The sequence below is a fragment of the Oncorhynchus nerka genome, linkage group LG24 (genome assembly GCF_034236695.1).
Source record: "Oncorhynchus nerka isolate Pitt River linkage group LG24, Oner_Uvic_2.0, whole genome shotgun sequence".
Classification (NCBI taxonomy): Eukaryota; Metazoa; Chordata; class Actinopteri; order Salmoniformes; family Salmonidae; genus Oncorhynchus; species Oncorhynchus nerka.
This window is the reverse complement of record NC_088419.1, coordinates 91,242,917-91,268,090: the sequence shown is the minus strand read 5'-3', so window position 1 is coordinate 91,268,090 and position 25,174 is coordinate 91,242,917. Positions and strand designations below refer to the sequence as shown.

The following is a 25,174-nucleotide window of genomic DNA, read 5'->3' as shown; positions in this document are numbered from 1 at the left end:
GAACAGTCCCGCGATATGCAACTGTTCAGGGAAGTCAGGAACCAATACACGCAGTCAGTCAGGAAAGCTAAGGCCAGCTTCTTCAGGCAGAAGTTTGCATCCTGTAGCTCCAACTCCAAAAGTTCTGGGACACTGTGAAGTCCATGGAGAACAAGAGCACCTCCTCCCAGCTGCCCACTGCACTGAGGCTAGGGAACACGGTCACCACCGACAAATCCATGATTATCGAAAACTTCAACAAGCATTTCTCAACGGCTGGCCATGCCTTCCGCCTGGCTACTCCTACCTCGGCCAACAGCTCCGGCCCCCGCAGCTCCTCGCCCAAGCCTCTCCAGGTTCTCCTTTACCCAAATCCAGATAGCAGATGTTCTGAAAGAGCTGCAAAACCTGGACCCGTATAAATCTGCTGGGCTTGACAATCTGGACCCTCTATTTCTGAAACTATCCGCCGCCATTGTCGCAACCCCTATTACCAGCCTGTTCAACCTCTCTTTCATATCGTCTGAGATCCCCAAGGATTGAAAGCTGCCGCAGTCATCCCCCTCTTCAAAGGGGGAGACACCCTGGACCCAAACTGTTACAGACCTATATCCATTCTGCCCTGCCTATCTAAGGTCTTCGAAAGCCAAGTCAACAAACAGGTCACTGACCATCTCGAATCCCACCGTACCTTCTCCGCTATGCAATCTGATTTCCGAGCCGGTCACGGGTGCACCTCAGCCACACTCAAGGTACTAAACGACATCATAACCGCCATCGATAAAAGACAGTACTGTGCAGCCGTCTTCATCGACCTTGCCAAGGCTTTCGACTCTGTCAATCACCATATTCTTATCGGCAGACTCAGTAGCCTCGGCTTTTCGGATGACTGCCTTGCCTGGTTCACCAATTACTTTGCAGACAGAGTTCAGTGTGTCAAATCGGAGGGCATGTTGTCCGGTCCTCTGGCAGTCTCTATGGGGGTGCCACAGGGTTCAATTCTCGGGCCGACTCTTTTCTCTGTGTATATCAATGATGTTGCTCTTGCTGCGGGCGATTCCCTGATCCACCTCTACGCAGACGACACCATTCTATACACTTTCGGCCCGTCATTGGACACTGTGCTATCTAACCTCCAATCGAGCTTCAATGCCATACAACACTCCTTCCGTGGCCTCCAACTGCTCTTAAACGCTAGTAAAACCAAATGCATGCTTTTCAACCGATCGCTGCCTGCACCCGCTTGCCCGACTAGCATCACCACACTGGATGGTTCCGACCTTGAATATGTGGACACCTATAAGTACCTAGGTGTCTGGCTAGACTGCAAACTCTCCTTCCAGACCCATATCAAACATCTCCAATCGAAAATCAAATCAAGAGTCGGCTTTCTATTCCGCAACAAAGCCTCCTTCACTCACGCTGCCAAGCTTACCCTAGTAAAACTGACTATCCTACCGATCCTCGACTTGGCGATGTCATCTACAAAATGGCTTCCAACACTCTTCTCAGCAAACTGGATGCAGTTTATCACAGTGCCATCCGTTTTGTCACTAAAGCACCTTATACTACCCACCACTGCGACTTGTATGCTCTAGTCGGCTGGCCCTCGCTACATATTCGTCGCCAGACCCACTGGCTCCAGGTCATCTACAAGGCCATGCTAGGCAAAGCTCCGCCTTATCTCAGCTCACTGGTCACGATGGCAACACCCATCCGTAGCACGCGCTCCAGCAGGTGTATCTCATTGAGCATCCCCAAAGCCAACACCTCATTCGGCCGCCTTTCGTTCCAGTACTCTGCTGCCTGTGACTGGAACGAATTGCAAAATCGCTGAAGTTGGAGACTTTTATCTCCCTCACCAACTTCAAACATCAGCTATCTGAGCAGCTAACCGATCGCTGCAGCTGTACATAATCTATTGGTAAATAGCCCACCCATTTTCACCTACCTCATCCCCACAGTTTTTATTTATTTACTTTTCTGCTCTTTTGCACACAAATATCTCTACCTGTACATGATCATCTGATCATTTATCACTCCAGTGATAATCTGCAATATTGTAATTATTCGCCTACCTCCTCATGCCTTTTGCACACATTGTATATAGACTCCCCTTTTTTTTCTCTACTGTGTTATTGACTTGTTAATTGTTTACTCCATGTGTAACTCTGTGTTGTCTGTTCACTCTGCTATGCTTTATCTTGGCCAGGTCGCAGTTGCAAATGAGAACCTGTTCTCAACTAGCCTACCTGGTTAAATAAAGGTAAAATAAAAAAAGCCCTCTCCTGGGGGACTGCTACCCAGACAGTCCACGTTTTGGGTTCTAACCCTGTACTGATGCACCTGATTAAACTAAATAATCATAAATCCCTAATGAATGGCATTAACCTACCCTAGTAGTATTTTAATGTCGAACGAAAAGCCATCCCGCGGGACTGACAAGAAGAACCTACCAAGCTGCCTGGTGGATGTTTGTTGTCCTGGTTCCTTTGGGTCCTCAGGGGTCCCCTTCTCCTCCTCCCAACTGATGCTGTACCTGCGTCTGGCAGGCTGAGGCTGGCCGATGGTGGTGGTAGTAGAGGTGGTGGTAGTAGAGGTGGTGGTGGTGGCTGGTGGTCTAGTGGAGGAGGGGGTGGTCTGCCTCTGTGTTGTGGGAGACAAAGTCAGCCTAGAGCTTTCCATTGGCGATGCGGTAGTCGCTAGCAAGACCGTTGTTGTGGGCGTTTTAGGAGTTATTGTCATGGCAGCAGTTGTCGTGCCAACTGTAGTGGTCTTTGTGTTGATGGTCGAAGCCTCTGTAGTTATTGTTAGTCTTTGAGTGTTGAGCTTGTCGACTGTACTAGTGCTTGCAATGGTCTCTGATAGTCTTTTGTTTTTCACTTCCAAGGCCCTGAGTGATTCCAAACCAGTGCTTTCCAAGGCCATGACAGGTGTGTCAGTCGGTCTGACTGTCGTCCGCCTCATGGTCTCCTTGGATACCGGAGTGGTTGTTGTAGTGACTGGTCCCTCTGTGGTCTGAGTGATGCTGGCTGGTTTGACCATCATGGGGATGGGCCTCTCATTTCCTCTCGTGGTGGTCTGACCAGTGGTCTCAGCCATGGCTGAGTTAATATCAGCGTTCCTGGTGGTGGTGACTGTCTGGCTCTCTGCTGTATGTCCTATAGGCGATGCAGTCGTCTTAGAAGTCACTGTTGCTACAGTGTCAGGTTGCGTTTGGATGAGATGTGTTGATTGGCTGGTCTGCCTGGCCCCTCCCACTTGGTCTCTGCTCTTTGGCCGAGCAGCTCTTGGTCCCTCCTTCCCTTTGGCTCTTTGAGGGGGTCTGTGCTGAATAAGCTGCTCCTCGATGAGGTGGTTGACTGGGCCGTCGCCACTGAACGTATCATACTCAAAGACTGGTCAGAGAAAATAACACAAACAATAGTTTACATATTGTCAGTTTAATGTTAAACAGGAGAGATGACGGCCTGTAAGGCGGGCACTTCTGACTGACACCAAGACGAGTAATTCCAGCTCTTGCAAGAAATACAAAAATGGTATTAAAAGGGACAAATGACCCTGGCTGCTTGGGACTGAGGCTCTGTGGAAATGTCCCTGGCTGCTTGTGACTGAGGCTCTGTGGAAATAACCCTGGCTGCTTGGGACTGAGGCTCTGTGGAAATGACCCTGGCTGCTTGGGGACTTAGGCTCTGTGGAAATGACCCTGGCTGCTTGGGGACTTAGGCTCTGTGGAAATGACCCTGGCTGCTTGGGGACTTAGGCTCTGTGGAAATGACCCTGGCTGCTTGGGGACTTAGGCTCTGTGGAAATGACCCTGGCTGCTTGGGACTTAGGCTCTGTGGAAATAACCCTGGCTGCTTGGGACTTAGGCTCTGTGGAAATAACCTTGGCTGCTTGTGACTGAGGCTCTGTGGAAATGACCCTGGCTGCTTGTGACTGAGGCTCTGTGGAAATGACCCTGGCTGCTTGGGACTGAGACTCTGTGGAAATGACCCTGGCTGCTTGGGGACTTAGGCTCTGTGGAAATGACCCTGGCTGCTTGGGACTGAGGCTCTGTGGAAATGACCCTGGCTGCTTGGGACTGAGGCTCTGTGGAAATGACCCTGGCTGCTTGGGACTGAGGCTCTGTGGAAATGACTCTGGCTGCTTGTGACTGAGGCTCTGTGGAAATGACCCTGGCTGCTTGGGACTGAGGCTCTGTGGAAATGACCCTGGCTGCGTGGGACTTTACAGCTGCTGTTTCAGCATAGCCAGTGACCAGCCATTAGCCAGTGACCAGCCATTCTAAATAGCAGTTTGTGGAAAAAACAGAGATAGATATGTTGTCTGTCTGATGAGGTCAATAAGATCTGAGATCTCAAAAGTCAGAACTCACAATTCTCCCCTGGCTCTCCGTCATCAGCCACCATTTGGTCAAATTTGTAGAAGGTCATCCCCCTGATCACCATCCCTTTGGGGCCAGTCTTCACCCCCTGGGACACCCTCTGGCTCTCTTGGCTGGCCCCATCCTGGGGGGTCACCTCTGGGATCACCTGGGCAGTCACCTGAGGGGTGGGGCTGGGTCCTGGTTCTGAAGCATCCGTCTTAATTAAGGGTCTGGGGGACTCGTGGCCTCCGTCAAATCTCTCCTCGTGCCTCTCCTGTCAAGTGGATGAAACATACCCATTCTTTATCAGTTTGACAAAGAAACTTTCAGAAGTATCCTGATAAACAAGCACAATGATTACACAATACCTGGCAGAAGACAGACATTACAAATTGAGTTCTGTCCTGGATATGTTTTCTTATTCTCATTCCCCTCAAGTTGTGCCATTATTGTCAGAGTATGTTTTGATAAGTGAGAACAAGAAACATTTGAAAGGAACTGAACACACTCTTGAGACAACATATCAATATACTGAATAATTTGATTGTAGGGTCCAGGTCCGCCCATCCCTGCTGGACCGTTTCCCTGGTTGCATCCCAAATGGCACCCTATTCCTGATATAGAGCACTACTTTTGGGGCGGCAGGGTAGCCTAGTGGTTAGAGCGTTGGACTAGTAACCGAAAGGTTGCAAGATCGAATCTCCGAGCTGACAAGGTAAACATCTGTCGTTCTGCACCTGAACAAGGCAGTTAACCCACTGTTCCTAGGCCGTCATTGAAAATAAGAATGTTACTTGCCTAGTAAAATAAAAAAATACTTTTGACCAGGGCTCTAATTTTATTTTACCTTTATTTAACTAGGCAAGTAAGTTAATTAAGAACACATTCTTATTTTCAATGACGGCCTAGGAACAGGGGCAGGGGCAGAACGACAGATTTGTACCTTGTCAGCTCAGGGATTTGAACTTGCAATCTTTCGGTTACTAGTCCAACACTCTAACCACTAGGCTACCCCCTAATAGGACTAGGGCTCTTAACATGGCTATAATAGGGCTCTAATAGAGCTCACTACTCTAATCAAAAGTAGTGCCCTATAAAGAGGTCAGCGTTCGCCTGGCTGGATGCCTCTGTCATATCCACATCCACTAACCTGGCTGGATGCCTCTAATATCCACATCCACTAACCTGACTGGATGCCTCTGTAATATCCACATCCACTAACCTGGCTGGATGCCTCTGTAATATCCACATCCACTAACCTGGCTGGATGCCTCTGTAATATCCACTAACCTGGCTGGATGCCTCTGTAATATCCACTAACCTGGCTGGATGCCTCTGTAATATCCACATCCACTAACCTGGCTGGATGCCTCTGTAATATCCACTAACCTGGCTGGATGCCTCTGTAATATCCACTAACCTGGCTGGATGCCTCTGTAACATCCACATCCACTAACCTGGCTGGATGCCTCTGTAATATCCACTAACCTGGCTGGATGCCTCTGTAATATCCACTAACCTGGCTGGATGCCTCTGTAATATCCACTAACCTGGCTGGATGCCTCTAATATCCACTAACCTGGCTGGATGCCTCTGTAATATCCACATCCACTAACCTGGCTGGATGCCTCTGTATCATCCACTAACCTGGCTGGATGCCTCTGTATCATCCACTAACCTGGCTGGATGCCTCTGTATCATCCACTAACCTGGCTGGATGCCTCTGTATCATCCACATCCACTAACCTGGCTGGATGCCTCTGTCATATCCACATCCACTAACCTGGCTGGATGTCTCTGTATCATCCACTAACCTGGCTGGATGCCTCTGTAATATCCACATCCACTAACCTGGCTGGATGTCTCTGTAATATCCACATCCACTAACCTGGCTGGATGCCTCTGTAATATCCACATCCACTAACCTGGCTGGATGTCTCTGTAATATCCACATCCACTAACCTGTCTGGATGCCTCTGTCATATCCACTAACCTGGCTGGATGCCTCTGTATCATCCACATCCACTAACCTGGCTGGATGCCTCTGTATCATCCACTAACCTGGCTGGATGCCTCTGTAATATCCACATCCACTAACCTGGCTGGATGCCTCTGTAATATCCACATCCACTAACCTGGCTAGATGCCTCTGTATCATCCACATCCACTAACCTGGCTGGATGCCTCTGTATCATCCACATCCACTAACCTGGCTGGATGCCTCTGTATCATCCACTAACCTGGCTGGATGCCTCTGTAATATCCACATCCACTAACCTGGCTGGATGTCTCTGTCATATCCACTAACCTGGCTGGATGTCTCTGTAATATCCACATCCACTAACCTGGCTGGATGTCTCTGTCATATCCACATCCACTAACCTGGCTGGATGCCTCTGTATCATCCACTAACCTGGCTGGATGCCTCTGTAATATCCACATCCACTAACCTGACTGGATGCCTCTAACATCCACATCCACTAACCTGGCTCGATGCCTCTGTCATATCCACATCCACTAACCTGGCTGGATGCCTCTGTAATATCCACATCCACTAACCTGGCTGGATGCCTCTGTATCATCCACTAACCTGGCTGGATGCCTCGGTAATATCCACATCCACTAACCTGGCTGGATGCCTCTGTAATATCCACATCCACTAACCTGGCTGGATGCCTCGGTAATATCCACATCCACTAACCTGACTGGATGCCTCTGTAATATCCACTAACCTGACTGGATGCCTCTGCATCATCCACTAACCTGGCTGGATGCCTCTGTAATATCCACATCCACTAACCTGGCTGGATGCCTCTGTAATATCCACTAACCTGGCTGGATGCCTCTGTAATATCCATATCCACTAACCTGGCTGGATGCCTCTGTAATATCCACATCCACTAACCTGACTGGATGCCTCTGTATCATCCACTAACCTGGCTGGATGCCTCTGTAATATCCACATCCACTAACCTGGCTGGATGCCTCTGTAATATCCACATCCACTAACCTGGCTGGATGCCTCTGTAATATCCACATCCACTAACCTGGCTGGATGTCTCTGTAACATCCACTAACCTGGCTGGATGTCTCTGTATCATCCACTAACCTGGCTGGATGCCTCTGTAATATCCACATCCAATAACCTGGCTGGATGTCTCTGTAATATCCACATCCACTAACCTGGCTGGATGTCTCTGTAACATCCACTAACCTGGCTGGATGCCTCTGTAATATCCACTAACCTGGCTGGATGCCTCTGTCATATCCACATCCACTAACCTGGCTGGATGTCTCTGTATCATCCACTAACCTGGCTGGATGCCTCTGTAATATCCACATCCACTAACCTGGCTGGATGTCTCTGTAATATCCACATCCACTAACCTGGCTGGATGCCTCTGTAATATCCACATCCACTAACCTGGCTGGATGTCTCTGTAATATCCACATCCACTAACCTGGCTGGATGTCTCTGTAATATCCACATCCACTAACCTGGCTGGATGCCTCTGTCATATCCACTAACCTGGCTGGATGCCTCTGTATCATCCACATCCACTAACCTGGCTGGATGCCTCTGTATCCACTAACCTGGCTGGATGCCTCTGTAATATCCACATCCACTAACCTGGCTGGATGCCTCTGTAATATCCACATCCACTAACCTCCACTAACCTGGCTGGATGCCTCTGTATCCATAACCTGGCTGGATGCCTCTGTAATATCCACATCCACTAACCTGGCTGGATGCTGGATGCCTCTGTAATATCCACTAACCTGACTGGATGCCTCTGCATCATCCACTAACCTGGCTGGATGCCTCTGTAATATCCACATCCACTAACCTGGCTGGATGCCTCTGTAATATCCACTAACCTGGCTGGATGCCTCTGCAATATCCATATCCACTAACCTGGCTGGATGCCTCTGTAATATCCACATCCACTAACCTGACTGGATGCCTCTGTATCATCCACTAACCTGGCTGGATGCCTCTGTAATATCCACATCCACTAACCTGGCTGGATGCCTCTGTAATATCCACATCCACTAACCTGGCTGGATGCCTCTGTAATATCCACATCCACTAACCTGGCTGGATGTCTCTGTAACATCCACTAACCTGGCTGGATGTCTCTGTATCATCCACTAACCTGGCTGGATGCCTCTGTAATATCCACATCCAATAACCTGGCTGGATGTCTCTGTAATATCCACATCCACTAACCTGGCTGGATGTCTCTGTAACATCCACTAACCTGGCTGGATGCCTCTGTAATATCCACTAACCTGGCTGGATGCCTCTGTCATATCCACATCCACTAACCTGGCTGGATGTCTCTGTATCATCCACTAACCTGGCTGGATGCCTCTGTAATATCCACATCCACTAACCTGGCTGGATGTCTCTGTAATATCCACATCCACTAACCTGGCTGGATGCCTCTGTAATATCCACATCCACTAACCTGGCTGGATGTCTCTGTAATATCCACATCCACTAACCTGGCTGGATGTCTCTGTAATATCCACATCCACTAACCTGGCTGGATGCCTCTGTCATATCCACTAACCTGGCTGGATGCCTCTGTATCATCCACATCCACTAACCTGGCTGGATGCCTCTGTATCATCCACTAACCTGGCTGGATGCCTCTGTAATATCCACATCCACTAACCTGGCTGGATGCCTCTGTAATATCCACATCCACTAACCTGGCTAGATGCCTCTGTATCATCCACATCCACTAACCTGGCTGGATGCCTCTGTATCATCCACATCCACTAACCTGGCTGGATGCCTCTGTATCATCCACTAACCTGGCTGGATGCCTCTGTAATATCCACATCCACTAACCTGGCTGGATGTCTCTGTCATATCCACATCCACTAACCTGGCTGGATGTCTCTGTAATATCCACATCCACTAACCTGGCTGGATGTCTCTGTCATATCCACATCCACTAACCTGGCTGGATGCCTCTGTATCATCCACTAACCTGGCTGGATGCCTCTGTAATATCCACATCCACTAACCTGACTGGATGCCTCTAACATCCACATCCACTAACCTGGCTCGATGCCTCTGTCATATCCACATCCACTAACCTGGCTGGATGCCTCTGTCATATCCACTAACCTGGCTGGATGCCTTCTGTAATATCCACATCCACTAACCTGGCTGGATGTCTCTGTATCATCCACTAACCTGGCTGGATGCCTCTGTATCATCCACTAACCTGGCTGGATGCCTCTGTAATATCCACTAACCTGGCTGGATGCCTCTGTCATATCCATATCCACTAACCTGGCTGGATGCCTCTGTCATATCCACATCCACTAACCTGACTGGATGCCTCTGTCATATCCACATCCACTAACCTGACTGGATGCCTCTGTCATATCCACATCCACTAACCTGGCTGGATGCCTCTGTAATATCCACATCCACTAACCTGACTGGATGCCTCTGTAATATCCACTAACCTGGCTGGATGCCTCTGTAACACCCACATCCACTAACCTGACTGGATGCCTCTGTAATATCCACTAACCTGGCTGGATGCCTCTGTAATATCCACTAACCTGGCTGGATGCCTCTAATATCCACTAACCTGGCTGGATGCCTCTGTAATATCCACATCCACTAACCTGACTGGATGCCTCTGTAATATCCACATCCACTAACCTGGCTGGATGCCTCTGTCATATCCACATCCACTAACCTGGCTGGATGCCTCTGTATCATCCACTAACCTGGCTGGATGCCTCTGTAATATCCACATCCACTAACCTGGCTGGATGCCTCTGTCATATCCACATCCACTAACCTGGCTGGATGCCTCGGTAATATCCACATCCACTAACCTGGCTGGATGCCTCGGTAATATCCACATCCACTAACCTGGCTGGATGCCTCTGTAATATCCACATCCACTAACCTGGCTAGATGTCTCTGTAATATCCACATCCACTAACCTGGCTGGATGCCTCTGTAATATCCACTAACCTGGCTGGATGCCTCTGTAACATCCACATCCACTAACCTGGCTGGATGCCTCTGTAACATCCACATCCACTAACCTGGCTGGATGCCTCTGTAATATCCGCATCCACTAACCTGGCTGGATGCCTCTGTAACATCCACATCCACTAACCTGGCTGGATGCCTCTGTAACATCCACATCCACTAACCTGGCTGGATGCCTCTGTAACATCCACATCCACTAACCTGGCTGGATGCCTCTGTATCATCCACTAACCTGGCTGGATGCCTCTGTAATATCCACATCCACTAACCTGGCTGGATGCCTCTGTAATATCCACATCCACTCCTATACCGGATGAATAATCCACTGGACCTGCCAAACCACAAATTACTGTGTTTATTATCTGAAATATATAATGTGCCGTTATATAAAAGTCTCTGAGTTTATTGGGGAGAAAGGTGTGGAAAAAAACTTGGCCGTTCTTGGTCGTTTTGTTGAAGGAACAACGTGACATGGCTAATATCAACATCATTATTTGCAGCCTACTTGGTGTGGGAACTGTTTCCTGTCTTCCCAGTAGTCTACTTTGTGTGGGAACTGTTTACTGTCTTCCCTGCAGTCTACTTGGTGTGGGAACTACTGCCTGTCTTCCCAGCAGTCTACTTGGTGTGGGAACTACTGCCTGTCTTCTCAGCAGCCTACTTGGTGTGGGAACTACTGCCTGTCTTCCCAGCAGCCTACTTGGTGTGGGAACTACTGCCTGTCTTCTCAGCAGCCTACTAGGTGTGTGAACTGTTTCCTGTCTTCCCAGCAGCCTACTTGGTGTGGGAACTGTTTCCTGTCTTCCCAGCAGCCTACTTGGTGTGGGAACTGTTTCCTGTCTTCCCAGCAGCCTACTTGGTGTGGGAATTACTGCCTGTCTTCCCAGCAGCCTACTTGGTGTGGGAACTACTGCCTGTCTTCCCAGCAGCCTACTTGGTGTGGGAACTACTGCCTGTCTTCTCAGCAGCCTACTTGGTGTGTGAACTGTTTCCTGTCTTCCCAGCAGCCTACTTGGTGTGTGAACTGTTTCCTGTCTTCCCAGCAGCCTACTTGGTGTGGGAACTACTGCCTGTCTTCCCAGCAGCCTACTTGGTGTGTGAACTGTTTCCTGTCTTCCCAGCAGCCTACTTGGTGTGTGAACTGTTTCCTGTCTTCCCAGCAGACGACTTGGTGTGTGAACTGTTTCCTGTCTTCCCAGCAGCCTACTTGGTGTGGGAACTACTGCCTGTCTTCTCAGCAGCCTACTTGGTGTGGGAACTACTGCCTGTCTTCCCAGCAGCCTACTTGGTGTGTGAACTGTTTCCTGTCTTCCCAGCAGCCTACTTGGTGTGTGAACTGTTTCCTGTCTTCCCAGCAGCCTACTTGGTGTGGGAACTACTGCCTGTCTTCTCAGCAGCCTACTTGGTGTGTGAACTGTTTCCTGTCTTCCCAGCAGCCTACTTGGTGTGTGAACTGTTTCCTGTCTTCCCAGTAGTCTACTTGGTGTGGGAACTACTGCCTTTCTTCCCAGCAGCCTACTTGGTGTGGGAACTACTGCCTGTCTTCCCAGCAGCCTACTTGGTGTGGGAACTACTGCCTGTCTTCTCAGCAGCCTACTTGGTGTGGGAACTACTGCCTGTCTTCCCAGCAGCCTACTTGGTGTGGGAACTGTTTACTGTCTTCCCTGCAGTCTACTTGGTGTGGGAACTACTGCCTGTCTTCCCAGCAGTCTACTTGGTGTGGGAACTACTGACTGTCTTCTCAGCAGCCTACTTGGTGTGTGAACTGTTTCCTGTCTTCCCAGCAGCCTACTTGGTGTGTGAACTGTTTCCTGTCTTCCCAGCAGACTACTTGGTGTGTGAACTGTTTCCTGTCTTCCCAGCAGCCTACTTGGTGTGGGAACTACTGCCTGTCTTCTCAGCAGCCTACTTGGTGTGGGAACTACTGCCTGTCTTCCCAGCAGCCTACTTGGTGTGTGAACTGTTTCCTGTCTTCCCAGCAGCCTACTTGGTGTGTGAACTGTTTCCTGTCTTCCCAGCAGCCTACTTGGTGTGGGAACTACTGCCTGTCTTCTCAGCAGCCTACTTGGTGTGTGAACTGTTTCCTGTCTTCCCAGCAGCCTACTTGGTGTGTGAACTGTTTCCTGTCTTCCCAGTAGTCTACTTGGTGTGGGAACTACTGCCTTTCTTCCCAGCAGCCTACTTGGTGTGGGAACTACTGCCTGTCTTCCCAGCAGCCTACTTGGTGTGGGAACTACTGCCTGTCTTCCCAGCAGCCTACTTGGTGTGGGAACTACTGACTGTCTTCTCAGCAGCCTACTTGGTGTGTGAACTGTTTCCTGTCTTCCCAGCAGCCTACTTGGTGTGTGAACTGTTTCCTGTCTTCCCAGCAGACTACTTGGTGTGTGAACTGTTTCCTGTCTTCCCAGCAGCCTACTTGGTGTGGGAACTACTGCCTGTCTTCTCAGCAGCCTACTTGGTGTGGGAACTACTGCCTGTCTTCCCAGCAGCCTACTTGGTGTGTGAACTGTTTCCTGTCTTCCCAGCAGCCTACTTGGTGTGTGAACTGTTTCCTGTCTTCCCAGCAGCCTACTTGGTGTGGGAACTACTGCCTGTCTTCTCAGCAGCCTACTTGGTGTGTGAACTGTTTCCTGTCTTCCCAGCAGCCTACTTGGTGTGTGAACTGTTTCCTGTCTTCCCAGTAGTCTACTTGGTGTGGGAACTACTGCCTTTCTTCCCAGCAGCCTACTTGGTGTGGGAACTACTGCCTGTCTTCCCAGCAGCCTACTTGGTGTGGGAACTACTGCCTGTCTTCTCAGCAGCCTACTTGGTGTGGGAACTACTGCCTGTCTTCCCAGCAGCCTACTTGGTGTGGGAACTGTTTACTGTCTTCCCTGCAGTCTACTTGGTGTGGGAACTACTGCCTGTCTTCCCAGCAGCCTACTTGGTGTGGGAACTACTGCCTGTCTTCTCAGCAGCCTACTTGGTGTGGGAACTACTGCCTGTCTTCTCAGCAGCCTACTTGGTGTGGGAACTACTGCCTGTCTTCCCAGCAGCCTACTTGGTGTGGGAACTGTTTACTGTCTTCCCTGCAGTCTACTTGGTGTGGGAACTACTGCCTGTCTTCTCAGCAGTCTACTTGGTGTGGGAACTACTGCCTGTCTTCCCAGCAGCCTACTTGGTGTGTGAACTGTTTCCTGTCTTCCCAGCAGCCTACTTGGTGTGGGAACTACTGACTGCTTATAACTTGCAGAAGATTGTTGACACATCAACCAGGATTAAGGGGCAGGTTGACGTGGGACTCTTGTCATTTTGGTAATCGGTGCCTGTATTGGAGGGGGAGTGGTTTCTCCTCTCCTAGGCAATCAGCAATTAGTACAATGAGGTGTGCTCTTCACCTCTGCTAGGCAAAAGTAAGACTGTCGCCAAAACTAGGATGGTTATGCCGCGTTGTTCGAGGAAGGAACTAGAGGAAGACTACAGTCTCTCACTTGAGTATCTTACCTAGTTATTTTGTGTGTTTTCTATACCTGTTCTCTCCTCTTCCTGTGGGCTTTACAGACGCTGCAACTCTTCTAATTGAGTTTACCCTGAGCGCACAACCGATGTGGAGTTCCTGGTCTCTGGCAGTGTTTGGAACTGCCCATCTGCGTTCAAGAGTTCCTCTCAGCCTATTCTGCCATTCAGTCCTTTGACTTTTTGTCCCTGACGGAGACATGGATCACCTCAGAGAACACTGCTACTCCAGCTGCTCTCTCTACATCTGACTACGTTTTCTCTCATAGTCTGAGAGCATGTGGTCGTCACGGCTGCAGCACAGTCCTACTCATTTCTCCTAACTGGAGATTTTAATTTCTCTCACCTGTCCAGCTCCTCATTTGAATTCCATGCTGTCACTGTCACTTGTCCACTCAAGCATGACATTGTTGTAATCTATCATCCACCAGGTGCCTTTGAAGAGTTCCTCAATGAGTTTGACACCTTGAATGAGCTCATTTCCTGACGATGGCTCACCACTCTTCATACTTGGCAACTTCAACCTCCGGGTGTCTGTCTTCAATTAATTTCTTTCAAACTCTCTCGTTCCCTTCCTTGCCTCTTTTGACCTCACCCTTTCACAATCCCCTCCCACTTTCACAGTCCCCTCCCACTTTCACAGTCCCCTCCCACTGACAAAGCAGGCAAGTCACTTGACATCTTTACTAGAGGCTGTTCTACTACAGCCGCCCTCCAGGTCTATGATCACTATTTTGTTTCCTTTTCTCTCTCATCTCTCCTCCTACCCTACCCACGCAGCCCCTACCATCTCTCCTCCAACCCTACCCATCTCTCCTCCAACCCACTCAGCCCCTACCCATCTCTCCTCCTATCCACTCAGCCCCTACCCATCTCTCCTCCTACCCACTCAGCCCCTACCCATCTCTCCTCCAACCCACTCAGCCCCTACCCATCTCTCCTCCAACCCTACCCTCTCAGCCCCTACCACTCTCCTCCAACCTTACCCATCTCTCCTCCAACCCTACCCATCTCTCCTCCAACCCACTCAGCTCCTACCACTCTCCTCCTACCCACTCAGCCCCTACCCATCTCTCCTACAACCCACTCAGCCCCTACCCATCTCTCCTACAACCCACTCAGCCCCTACCACTCTCCTACTACCCACTCAGCCCCTACCCATCTCTCCTCCAACCCTACCCATCTCTCCTCCAACCCTACCCATCTCTCCTCCAACCCACTCAGCCCCTACCCATCTCTCCTCCAACCCTACCCATCTCTCCTCCAACCCTACCCATCTCTCCTCCAACCCACTCAGCCCCTACCCATCTCTCCTCCAACCCTACCCATCTCTCCTCCAACCCTACCCATCTCTCGTCCAACCCACTCAGCCCCTACCCATCTCTCCTCCAACCCTACCCATCTCTCCTCCAACCCTACCAATCTCTCCTCCAACCCACTCAGCCCCTACCCATCTCTCCTCCAACCCACTCAGCCCCTACCCATCTCTCCTCCAACCCACTCAGCTCCTACCCATCTCTCCTCCAACCCTACCCATCTCTCCTCCAACCCACTCAGCCCCTACCCATCTCTCCTTCAACCCACTCAGCCCCTACCCATCTCTCCTCCTACCCACTCAGCCCCTACCCATCTCTCCTCCAACCCACTCAGCCCCTACCCATCTCTCCTCCAACCCACTCAGCCCCTACCCATCTCTCCTCCAACCCTACCCTCTCAGCCCCTACCACTCTCCTCCAACCTTACCCATCTCTCCTCCAACCCTACCCATCTCTCCTCCAACCCTACCAATCTCTCCTCCAACCCACTCAGCCCCTACATCTCTCCTCCAACCCACTCAGCCCCTACCACTCTCCTCCTACCCACTCAGCCCCTACCCATCTCTCCTCCAACCCACTCAGCCCCTACCCATCTCTCCTCCAACCCTACCCATCTCTCCTCCAACCCTACCAATCTCTCCTCCAACCCACTCAGCCCCTACCACTCTCCTCCTACCCACTCAGCCCCTACCCATCTCTCCTCCAACCTACTCAGCCCCTACCCATCTCTCCTCCAACCCTACCCATCTCTCCTCCAACCCTACCCATCTCTCCTCCAACCCTACCCATCTCTCCTCCAACCCACTCAGCCCCTACCCATCTCTCCTCCAACCCACTCAGCCCCTACCCATCTCTCCTCCAACCCACTCAGCCCTACCCATCTCTCCTCCAGCCCTACCCATCTCTCCTCCAACCCATCTCTCCTCCAACCCATCTCTCCTCCAACCCTACCCATCTCTCCTCCAACCCTACCCATCTCTCCTCCAACCCACTCAGCCCCTACCCATCTCTCCTCCAACCCTACCCTCTCACCCCCTACCCATCTCTCCTCCAACCCTACCCTCTCAGCCCCTACCCATCTCTCCTCCAACCCTACCCATCTCTCCCTTCTCCCTCCTGATTACGCCTCTTCAAACCTACTCTCCTCCCTTTCCGCATCCTATGATTTGCACTGTCCCCGTACCCTCCCGGCCGGCTCGGCCCTCCTGCTCCGTGGCCGAGTTACTCACTGTCCCCGTACCCTCCCCTCCTGCTCCCTGGCTGAGTTACTCACTGTCCCCGTACCCTCCCCTCCTGCTCCGTGGATGAGTTACTCACTGTCCCCTTACCCTCCCCTCCTGCTCCGTGGCTGAGTTACTCACTGTCCCCGTACCCTCCCCTCCTGCTCCGTGGCTGAGTTACTCACTGTCCCCGTACCCTCCCCTCCTGCTCCGTGGATGAGTTACTCACTTGTCCCCGTACCCTCCCCTCCTGCTCCGTGGCAGAGTTACTCACTGTCCCCGTACCCTCGCCTCCTGCTCAGTGGCTGAGTTACTCACTGTCCCCGTACCCTCCCCTCCTGCTCCGTGGCTGAGTTACTCACTGTCCCCTGCATTCCCTCCCCTCCTGCTCCGTGACTGAGTTACTCACTGTCCCCTGCCCTCCCCTCCTGCTCCGTGACTGAGTTACTCACAGTCCCCGTACCCTCCCCTCCTGCTCCGTGGCAGAGTTACTCACTTGTCCCGTACCCTCCCCTCCTGCTCCGTGGCAGAGTTACTCACTGTCCCCGTACCCTCCCCTCCTGCTCCGTGGCTGAGTTACTCACTGTCCCCGTACGCTCCGTGACTGAGTTACTCACTGTCCCCGTACCCTCCCCTCCTGCTCCGTGACTGAGTTACTCACAGTCCCCGTACCCTCCCCTCCTGCTCCGTGGCTGAGTTACTCACTGTCCCCGTACCCTCCCCTCCTGCTCCGTGGCTGAGTTACTCACTGTCCCCGTACCCTCCCGGCTCGGCCTCCCCTCCTGCTCCGTGGCAGAGTTACTCATCGCGAGCTCAGAACAGGGCTGCGGGCAGTTGAGCAAAAATGGAGGAACACTAAACTTTCGGGGGACCTTCTTCCTCTCTACCTTCTCATCTGCTGCTGAAGCCACTTTCTATCACTTTACATTTGAAACTTCTGCCTCTAACCCTAGGAAACTCTAACACCTTCTCCTCCTCTCACTCACACAGAACTACCCTACGCCTCCACTTCTTTCTCCCCTCTCTCTCCAGATGACATCCTGTGACTAGTGAGATCTGGCCACCCAACAACCTGCCCAATCGATCCTCCTCCCTTCTCCAGACCATCTCTGGAGACCTTATCCCATTCCACACTTCCCTCATCAACTCATCCCTGACCACTGGCTGTGTTCCATCCTCATCAACTCATCCCTGACCACTGGCTGTGTTCCATCCTCATCAACTCATCCCTGACCACTGGCTGTGTTCCATCCTCATCAACTCATCCCTGACCACTGGCTGAGTTCCATCCTCATCAACTCATCCCTGACCACTGGCTGCGTTCCATCCTCATCAACTCATCCCTGACCACTGGCTGCGTTCCATCCTCATCAACTCATCCCTGACCACTGGCTGCGTTCCATCCTCATCAACTCATCCCTGACCACTGGCTGCGTTCCATCCTCATCAACTCATCCCTGACCACTGGCTGCTTTCCATCCTCATCAACTCATCCCTGACCACTGGCTGCGTTCCATCCTCATCAACTCATCCCTGACCACTGGCTGCGTTCCATCCTCATCAACTCATCCCTGACCACTGGCTGCGTTCCATCCTCATCAACTCATCCCTGACCACTGGCTGCGTTCCATCCTCATCAACTCATCCCTGACCACTGGCTGCGTTCCATCCTCATCAACTCATCCCTGACCACTGGCTGCGTTCCATCCTCATCAACTCATCCCTGACCACTGGCTGCATCCCATCTGACTTCAAAATGGCCATTTTGAATGAGTCATTTCCCTCCTTAAGAAACCAACACTCGACTCATCTGATGTCAAAAACTACAGACCTGTATCCCTTTCTTTTCTTTCCAAAACATTTGAGCGTTCTGTCTCTGATCAACTCTCTCGTTATCTCTCTCAGAACGATCTTCTTGACCCTAACCAGCCAGGCTACAAGATGGGTCACTCAACCAAGACTGCTCTTCTCTGTGTCAAGACTGCCCTTCTCTGTGTTACGGAGGCTCTCTGCCAAAGCTGACTTTCTCTCCTCTGTTCTCATCCTTCTAGAGCTATCTGCTGCCTTCGACACCGGGAACCATCAGATCCTCCTCTCCACCCTCTCAGGGCTGGGCGTCTCAGGCCCTGCACACTCTTAGATTGCAACCTACCTTGCAGGCCGCTCCTACCAGGTGACGTAGAGAGGATATGTGTCTGCACTACATACACTCACTACTGGTGTCCCCCAGGGCTCTGTTCTTGGCCCTCTCTTTTTCTCTCTATACACCAAGTCACTCGTCTCCATCATCTCCTCACATGGTTATACCTAGTATTGCTATGTGGATGGCACTCAACAATTTTTATCCTTTCCCTCTTCTGACACCCAGATGGCGACATGCATCTCTGCGTGCCTGGCAGATATCTCAGCTTGGATGTTGGCCCACCACCTCAAGCTCAACAAGACAGAGCTGCTCCTCCTCCCGGGGAATGCCTGCCCGCTCAAAGACCTCTCCGTCACGATTGATAACTCAACAGTGTCACCCTCCCAGAGTGCAAAGAACCTTGGTATGACCCTGGACTAAACCCTGTCGTTCTCTGCAAATATCAAAGCAGTGATTCGCTCCTGCAGGTTCATGCTCTACAACATCGGTATAGTACGACCCTACCTCACACAGGAAGCGGCACAGGTCCTAATCCAGGGACTTATCTCCCGTCTTGACTACTGCAACTCGCTGTTGGCTGGGCTCCCCGCTTGTGCCATCAAACCCCTGCAACTTATCCAGAACGCTGCAGCCCGCATAGTTTTCAACCTTCCCAAGTTCTCCCATCCCACTCCTCCGCACTCTCTACTGGCTTCCAGTCGGAGCTTGCATCCACTATGGTGCTTGCCTATGGAACAGCAAGAGGAACTGGCCCTCCCTACCTTCAGGCTATGGTCAAACCCTATACCCCGAGGACTCCGTTCTGCCACCTCTGGTCTCTTGGCCTCCCAGCCCTACGGGAGGGCAGCTCCTGCTCAGCCCAGTCCAAGCTCTTCTCTGTCCTGGCACCCCAATGGTGGAACCAGCTTATCCCTGAAGCTGGGACACTGCCCATCTCACAAATGCACCTAAACCCTACCTCTTCAAAGAGTATACATTTCAAGGAGCGGGACACTAATCCGGACGATTATAATAAATCCCGCTATGCCCTCAGACGAACCATCAAACAGGCAAAACGTCAATACAGGACTGAGATTGAATCCTACTACACCGGCTCTGACGCTCATCGGATATGACAGGGCATTCAAACTATTACGGACTACAAAGGGAAACCCAGCCATGGCGAGTGAAATGCCTTTTATGCTCGCTTCAAGGCGAGCAACACTGAAGCATGCATGAGAGCACCAGCTGTTCCGGACGACTGTGTGATCAAGCTCGCCATAGCTGATGTGAGCAAGACCTTGAAACAGGTCAACATTCACAAGGCCAGACGGATTACCAGGACATGTACTCAGAGCATGAGCAGACCAACTGGCAGGTGTCTTCACCGACATTTTCAACCTCTCTCTGACCGAGTCTGTAATACCGACAGACAAGCAGACATCCATAGTCCCTGTACCTAGGAAAGCGAAGGTAATCTGCCTAAATGACTACCACCCTGTAGCACTCACGTCGGTAGCCATGGCTCACATCAACACCATCATCCCGGAAACCCTAGACCCACTCCAATTCGCATACCGCCCCAAAAGATCCACAGATGATGCAATATCAATCGCACTCCACACTGGAAGGAAGGAACCTAATGTGAGAATGCTGTTTATTGACTACAGCTCAGCGTTCAACACCATAGTGCCCACAAAGCTCATCACTAAGCTAAGGACCCTGGGACTAAACACCTCTCTCTGCAACTGGATCCTGGACTTCCTGATGAACTACCCCAAAGTGGTAAGGGTAGGCAACAACACATCTGCCACGCTGATCCTTAACACAGGGGCCCCTCAGGGGTGCGTGCTTAGTCCCCTCCTGTACTCCCTGTTCACCCATGACTGTGTGGCCAAGCACGACTCCAACACCATCATTAAGTTTGCTGACGACACAACAGTGGTAGGCCTGATCACTGACAATGATGAGACAGCCTATAGGGAAGAGGTCAGAGACCTGGCCATGTGGTGCCAGGACAACAACCTCTCCCTCAACATGAGCAAGAAAAAGGAGCTGATCGTGGACTACAGGAAAAGGAGGGGTGGTTGTCCTGGAGTTGTTGTCCACTCGAGGGGTTGTTGTCCACTCGAGATCATGGTGCTGCAGTGTTACCAAACCTGATGACCCCCAGATCCTACCCACCTCTTTATTCTGATAGGCTGTAGCCACATCACTCAGTCTCTTCTTCTCCTGCCTCAGGGGAAGTGAGGGGGATGGTGTCTCCTTCACCTGCTGTGGCTGGATAGATGGTCTCCTCTCTTGGCCTGGACCAGCCTCATCCTGGCTGTGGTTCTGAGAGACTGCTTGGTTCTAGTTGGACACATATAGGATATTTTCTTATGGTAAAATAATGATGACAATGTTTGTCAGTGCTTTATAATAGACTGTATCTCGTTCACAAGCAGCTACATTTAAATACATATCAGCCACTCAATAAGTGAGCATGTTTTCTGGGAAATGGGACCTTGGCCAAACCAGGTGGGCTAGTTGAGAACACCTTTATTTAACCAGGTAAGCTAGTTGAGAACACCTTTATTTAACCAGGTGGGCTAGTTGAGAACACCTTTATTTAACCAGGTGGGCTAGTTGAGAACACCTTTATTTAACCAGGTAGGCTAGTTGAGAACACCTTTATTTAACCAGGTGGGCTAGTTGAGAACACCTTTATTTAACCAGGTAAGCTAGTTGAGAACACCTTTATTTAACCAGGTGGGCTAGTTGAGAACACCTTTATTTAACCAGGTAAGCTAGTTGAGAACACCTTTATTTAACCAGGTGGGCTAGTTGAGAACACCTTTATTTAACCAGGTAAGCTAGTTGAGAACACCTTTATTTAACCAGGTGGGCTAGTTGAGAACACCTTTATTTAACCAGGTGGGCTAGTTGAGAACACCTTTATTTAACCAGGTAAGCTAGTTGAGAACACCTTTATTTAACCAGGTGGGCTAGTTGAGAACACCTTTATTTAACCAGGTAGGCTAGTTGAGAACACCTTTATTTAACCAGGTGGGCTAGTTGAGAACACCTTTATTTAACCAGGTGGGCTAGTTGAGAACACCTTTATTTAACCAGGTAGGCTTGTTGAGAACACCTTTATTTAACCAGGTAGGCTAGTTGAGAACACCTTTATTTAACCAGGTAGGCTAGTTGAGAACACCTTTATTTAACCAGGTAGGCTTGTTGAGAACACCTTTATTTAACCAGGTAAGCTTGTTGAGAACACCTTTATTTAACCAGGTAGGCTAGTTGAGAACACCTTTATTTAACCAGGTAGGCTAGTTGAGAACACCTTTATTTAACCAGGTAGGCTAGTTGAGAACACCTTTATTTAACCAGGTAGGCTAGTTGAGAACACCTTTATTTAACCAGGTAGGCTAGTTGAGAACACCTTTATTTAACCAGGTAGGCTAGTTGAGAACACCTTTATTTAACCAGGTAAGCTAGTTGAGAACACCTTTATTTAACCAGGTAAGCTAGTTGAGAACACCTTTATTTAACCAGGTAAGCTAGTTGAGAACACCTTTATTTAACCAGGTAGGCTAGTTGAGAACACCTTTATTTAACCAGGTAGGCTAGTTGAGAACACCTTTATTTAACCAGGTAGGCTAGTTGAGAACACCTTTATTTAACCAGGTAAGCTAGTTGAGAACACCTTTATTTAACCAGGTAGGCTAGTTGAGAACACCTTTATTTAACCAGGTAAGCTAGTTGAGAACACCTTTATTTAACCAGGTAGGCTAGTTGAGAACACCTTTATTTAACCAGGTAAGCTAGTTGAGAACACCTTTATTTAACCAGGTAAGCTAGTTGAGAACACCTTTATTTAACCAGGTAGGCTAGTTGAGAACACCTTTATTTAACCAGGTAAGCTAGTTGAGAACACCTTTATTTAACCAGGTAAGCTAGTTGAGAACACCTTTATTTAACCAGGTAAGCTAGTTGAGAACACCTTTATTTAACCAGGTAAGCTAGTTGAGAACACCTTTATTTAACCAGGTAAGCTAGTTGAGAACACCTTTATTTAACCAGGTAAGCTAGTTGAGAACAAGTTATCATTTACAACTGCGACCTGGCCAAGATAAAGCAAAGCAGTTCGACACATATAACAACACAGAGTTACACATGGAGTAAAACAAACATACAGTCAATAATACAATAGGTAAATCTATATACAGTGTGAGCAAATGAGGTAGGATAAGAGAGGTAAGGCCATAAATAGGCCATGGTGGTGAAGTAATTACAATATAGCAATTAAAAACTGGAATGGCAGGATGTGCAGAAGATGAATGTGCAGGTAGAGATACTGGGGTGCAAAGGAGCAAAATAAATAAATAAATACAGTAAGGGGATGAGGTAGTTGGATGGGCTATTTACAGACGAGATATGTGCAGTGATCTGTGAGCTGCTCTGACAGCTGGTGCTTAAAGCTAGTGAGGGAGGTAAGAGTCTCTATCAAGAAAAGTTATGCTTCAGGCATAACTCATTTCTAATTTCCATCATTTAAATGGAGTGTGTTGGACACAACTTTCAGGTCCATAAAGGCCAGTCGCCTGTGACATGCATCAGAACCACTAATAAAGCAGAGTAATGGCTCCTGGGAGACCCATTCTATTCTAAGTGATCGTCTGGTTGTTCTAATCTACAACATACAGTATACACCCAGTCTACTTACTGTTTCATATGGAGTTCTGTTTTCATTCAGTGTGTGGGCGTGTTGCTGTGCTCACCACATCTCAGATTCACTGTATGTGCCTGTCAGCCCATGATGTATATAGTCTACTCTTTACAGGCGAGATAGGGTTGTCTTCCTCGGTGACGGCAGGACTTACCTTTTCAATGTTTTCCACGCGGTCCAGGAGCTTAGTGGTGACGGAGTGGAGCTTCAGGAGATCCAGGCCATAGAAGGATCCCTCCAGCAATTCAGTAATCATTGAGAGCTAGAATGGATGAAGTCATTTCCATCAGATGGGTTGCTCTCATTCTGAGCACAGCACAGGCATGCCACAATCAAACTATTTCCCACAGCCCATCCATAGAGATTACTCTCTCAGCACAGACATGCCATAAAACTCCATAGCCCATCCATGAGTATAAAATTCCAAATTGAACATCCAAATCCTCAAATGAATCCTAAAAAATGTGTCAGAAGACAGAAGCTGCAGTGACACTGAGGAGGACACAGACAGAGCCACCGTTTGTAATATGATGGAGTGGAACCAGGCGAGATCACCTTGATGTTATCCTTCCCAGATTCCCGTAGCTGCTTCAACCTGAAGTCCCCCTCGCAGGGATTGACCGCCGACGGAGGAGCGATGCAGGCGCACTTGCACTCTGGCCCCGAGGTGATTGTCTCTACGGTGTAGTAGTCCTGCGCCGTGCCGCTGCCCTCCTCTATCCGCCGGCAGGCGCTCCTGCTCAGGGGTCTGACAACACATTTACAGCGACAGTCAGAGCCTTCCGAGAGGGCTTTCACTTTGTCATAATCACCCAGCAGCTACAAAGAGAAGAGGACGGACGCATTTTCCACCACGTATAATCAGAACACATTTTACTTGATACAAATGCATCTTGACCATATGTTCAGTATAGGAATGCTTTCAATATTGCCGTTTTCAGCATAGGCATGTTTTTAGTATAGGCATGCATTCAGTAAATGCATGCTTTCAGTAATTGCCATGTTTCAGTATCGGCATGTTTTCACTTTAGGCATGCATTCAGTATAGGCATGCTTTCAGTGCCACCATATATTATCCATTTTAAAATACTGAATCAATATTGACTAATGCAAATAGACCTGTTGATTATAGGCTAGGTGATGTCACCATGGACCTACCTGAGTCAGAATGTTATGATGCGTGTCCATCTCTTCCTGTAGCGTGTCATTCTCATCCACAAGGTCCTCTTTATGTTCGGGGTTAATCCCAGGATTAGTGTCCGCAGGTATGGCCGTGCTCGCGCACTCCTTTGGGGCAGCTGAACATAACGCCAAAAACACGCACCAAATTACGCACAGGAAAGCCCTTTCACTCATCATGTAGGCTAAGGCCCAGAAGAAGGAAAAATCTGCATAAAAAAATTGTTTTTTAAACTGCCTTTCACTTTAAATTTGAGATTGTATTTTAATTTGATCCCAGACGAATTGCATCTTTCTATTTCATCAGCAAATCGCCTTTTCCTGCTTGGTAAGTGAAAAGCAAGTGTTTTTATGGTCCTCTGTGTGTGTGTGTAAGTGCATCTGCTGGGAGTGACTGCGGGGGATGAGAGGGACTGGGCTCAGTGCGCTGGAGTCCTAGGACGGACGAGAGAAAGGAGAGGACCTGAAAGAACCAGGGGCAAGGAGGAGTTTAACTGCTGCAAAGGGGAAATGCCAAGTGGCACACAATGAATACATAAAATGACGGCCATGTTGGAAATATTAGAACGAATAAGAGTGTCCATTTAAAAACGGTTGAATCATGATAATGTCCGCCACATACATTTTGTGAGTAGTTTATCTTTAAAATAGTTTATGAAGCAACTTTCCTAGACCTAAGAGAATGAACCAAGCTACAGCCATGCGGATATGGTCTTTGGTGCCCCCTGGTGGTACGTCACGAG

General features: G+C 49.7%; 1 protein-coding gene across 1 annotated transcript in view; it reads right to left on the bottom strand.

The window, feature by feature from the left end:
• The window catches only part of olfml2ba (olfactomedin-like 2Ba), a 29,811-nt gene extending 4,935 nt beyond the window's left edge, over nucleotides 1-24,876 (bottom strand). Inside the window, exons 1-6 of the mRNA XM_029650137.2 lie at nucleotides 24,411-24,876; nucleotides 23,808-24,071; nucleotides 23,407-23,514; nucleotides 20,720-20,887; nucleotides 4,358-4,622; nucleotides 2,436-3,377 (exon numbers count right to left, since the gene is read on the bottom strand). Coding sequence (XP_029505997.2) covers nucleotides 2,436-3,377; nucleotides 4,358-4,622; nucleotides 20,720-20,887; nucleotides 23,407-23,514; nucleotides 23,808-24,071; nucleotides 24,411-24,611 — 1,948 coding nt within the window. The 5' untranslated portion in view covers nucleotides 24,612-24,876. The remainder of the gene's footprint in view (nucleotides 1-2,435; nucleotides 3,378-4,357; nucleotides 4,623-20,719; nucleotides 20,888-23,406; nucleotides 23,515-23,807; nucleotides 24,072-24,410) is intronic.
• Between the last annotated feature and the right edge of the window lie 298 nt (nucleotides 24,877-25,174).